Here is a 2052-nt window from a genome sequence, read left to right as displayed (position 1 = left end):
GACTAAACCGGTCGTAAGTCGAGGACTACCCAACCGGTCGTAAGTCGAGGACTTTCCCTGCCCGGGAGCGCCGCGCATGCGTGGTTCCGCCCCCTGCGCTGGCCGAGGCGTAGCTGGCAAGCGGCAGAGACGGAGCAGGCCGACCACCAGCTGGCCCAGCCCAAGGGAGGTAAGGCACCCGCCGGAAAAGGGGAAAAAATGGCGGACAAAAAAATGGCGGACAGCCTTGCTTGGCGACCCCCGTGAAATGGTCGATCGACCCCAAATGGGGTCCCGAACCACAGGTTGAGAACCACTGCTTTAGAGGCTTGATTGGAGCAAGCATAAGAGAAAGAATGATAATTCCTTGTATTGTATCCAGGGTGTATTAATTTCCTGCTAAATGGGGAAAAAATGTGGTGATCTTTCCCTACTTCAGTGCTGCAGGAGGAGCTGGTTTCTGTTGACGATGAACTGCAAGCGTTGGAGATCCAGATTCAAGAACTTCTTGAACATCAGCAACAACTAATTCAAAAGAAGACCGTCCTGAAGAAGAAAATAACACAGTTGTCCGACACAGAAAGCGGGAGCAGCAAAGAGACTGGATCAGCAACTGAGGACTGGAACAAAGAAGGTCTTGCAAGCTCTGAATTTTTATGTTGCCATTTAAGTCAAACAGTGACCTAATCAACATTACATTCAATATTCAAAAGATGATCACTGCTATTAAAGTGCAACGGCTGTTAATTTTATGTACATCTGTTTTTCAATTAAATGGGGTGAAAGCAGCATAGTTCCTTTACTGCACGCTGTCCGTAATCATACTACATGCATAGTTCCAAATTTAAATTTGGGGAAGATTCTTCACTGCTATATTAAGCCGTCATAACATTTTGACACACAAATAACCACCAGTTGGATGCTCATTTAGTTCAAAATAAGTTGGCTGTAGTTCACTTGCTCGTAGTTGGTTTTTCAAAAAAGGGCATGCTGGCTTTTGATTCTTGTTTCTGTTGCACAATGAATATGTTGCTTGTAAAGGAGAGAAAAATGGAGGTGGAAAAGCAAGAAGTTCTACCTCTTGTTCTCTGGTTGAGGTTTTCCAGCTGAGTGGTCTCAGTACGGTATTTTCGATTTAGAAAATGGAAAACTTATAAAATTTGGTTCATTATTGCCCCTTCGCAGGAAAAGCCCTTTAACTGTCTTTCTATACTCAAAGGCACCTCAAAGTTCTTTTTAAATGTTCCTTTCACAGACTTTCCGTGGTCCACAAAGATAAGGGATGTGTTACAAAAGAGCTTTGGCCTTCAGAGTTTTAGGCCCTTGCAGCTGGAGACAATTAATGCAACAATGGCAGGCAGAGATGTATTCCTTGTCATGCCTACTGGAGGGGGAAAAAGCCTGTGTTATCAGTTGCCAGCAGAGGGTTCTCCGGGTAAGTACCTGGGCTTTGTAACTCCAGCAACTGTTGTTGGTTGAAGTCAGTAAGAAGTAATGGATTCATACTGTATAATGTTCTAACAGCCTTTCCCAACCTATAAGCTCTTCAGACAACCTAGGACAAACATAAAATATTTTCTTTCCAAATAATTAACTTCCATCTGCTGATAGGATAGGTCAGTGATGGCGAACCTTTTAGAGACCAAGTGCCCAACGCCCCCCCACCCCAGCTCTGCCTCCTGCCCTGCCTGCTCCGCCCCCGCCCGCCCCCTGCCCCGCCTGCCCACAGGGCCACGCACCGCCTTCATGGCCCACCGCAGCATATCGCCCAGGCAGCCCTGCAGCACCATGGCAGCCACGCCCTCCGCCCACACCCCACAGCATCATCTGCATGCTATGGGGTGCGAGGGCGGAGTCTTGTCCCTGCTGCCCGTCTATGTCCTTGGCTGCGCTGCTCCGTGTGGGCCGCACCTGGGGGCGACTCTCCTCCAGTGGGGCTGCTGGTGAGGGGGCTGCCAGGGGAGGCGGGGCTGGGACGACGATGTGTGTGCCCACAGAGAGGGCTCCGACTGCCGCCTCTGGCACGCGTGCCATAGGTTCGCCACCACTGGGATAAGTGTTAAGCCAGGGGTC

General features: G+C 49.5%; 1 protein-coding gene across 1 annotated transcript in view; it reads left to right on the top strand.

Moving 5' to 3' along the window:
- Positions 1 to 418: 418 nt before the first annotated feature.
- The window catches only part of LOC107301151 (ATP-dependent DNA helicase Q1-like), a gene marked incomplete at both ends in the record, with an annotated part of 8021 nt that continues 6387 nt past the window's right edge, over positions 419 to 2052 (top strand). The window contains 2 exons of the mRNA XM_015830413.1: positions 419 to 613; positions 1235 to 1414. Of these exons, the coding sequence (XP_015685899.1) occupies positions 419 to 613; positions 1235 to 1414 (375 nt within the window). The remainder of the gene's footprint in view (positions 614 to 1234; positions 1415 to 2052) is intronic.

Source organism: Protobothrops mucrosquamatus, unplaced genomic scaffold (genome assembly GCF_001527695.2).
Source record: "Protobothrops mucrosquamatus isolate PMUCROS unplaced genomic scaffold, P.Mucros_1.0 scaffold10253, whole genome shotgun sequence".
Lineage (NCBI taxonomy): Eukaryota > Metazoa > Chordata > Lepidosauria > Squamata > Viperidae > Protobothrops > Protobothrops mucrosquamatus.
The sequence above is the reverse complement of the archived record's forward strand: the minus strand, read 5'-3'. Positions and strand labels throughout refer to the sequence as shown.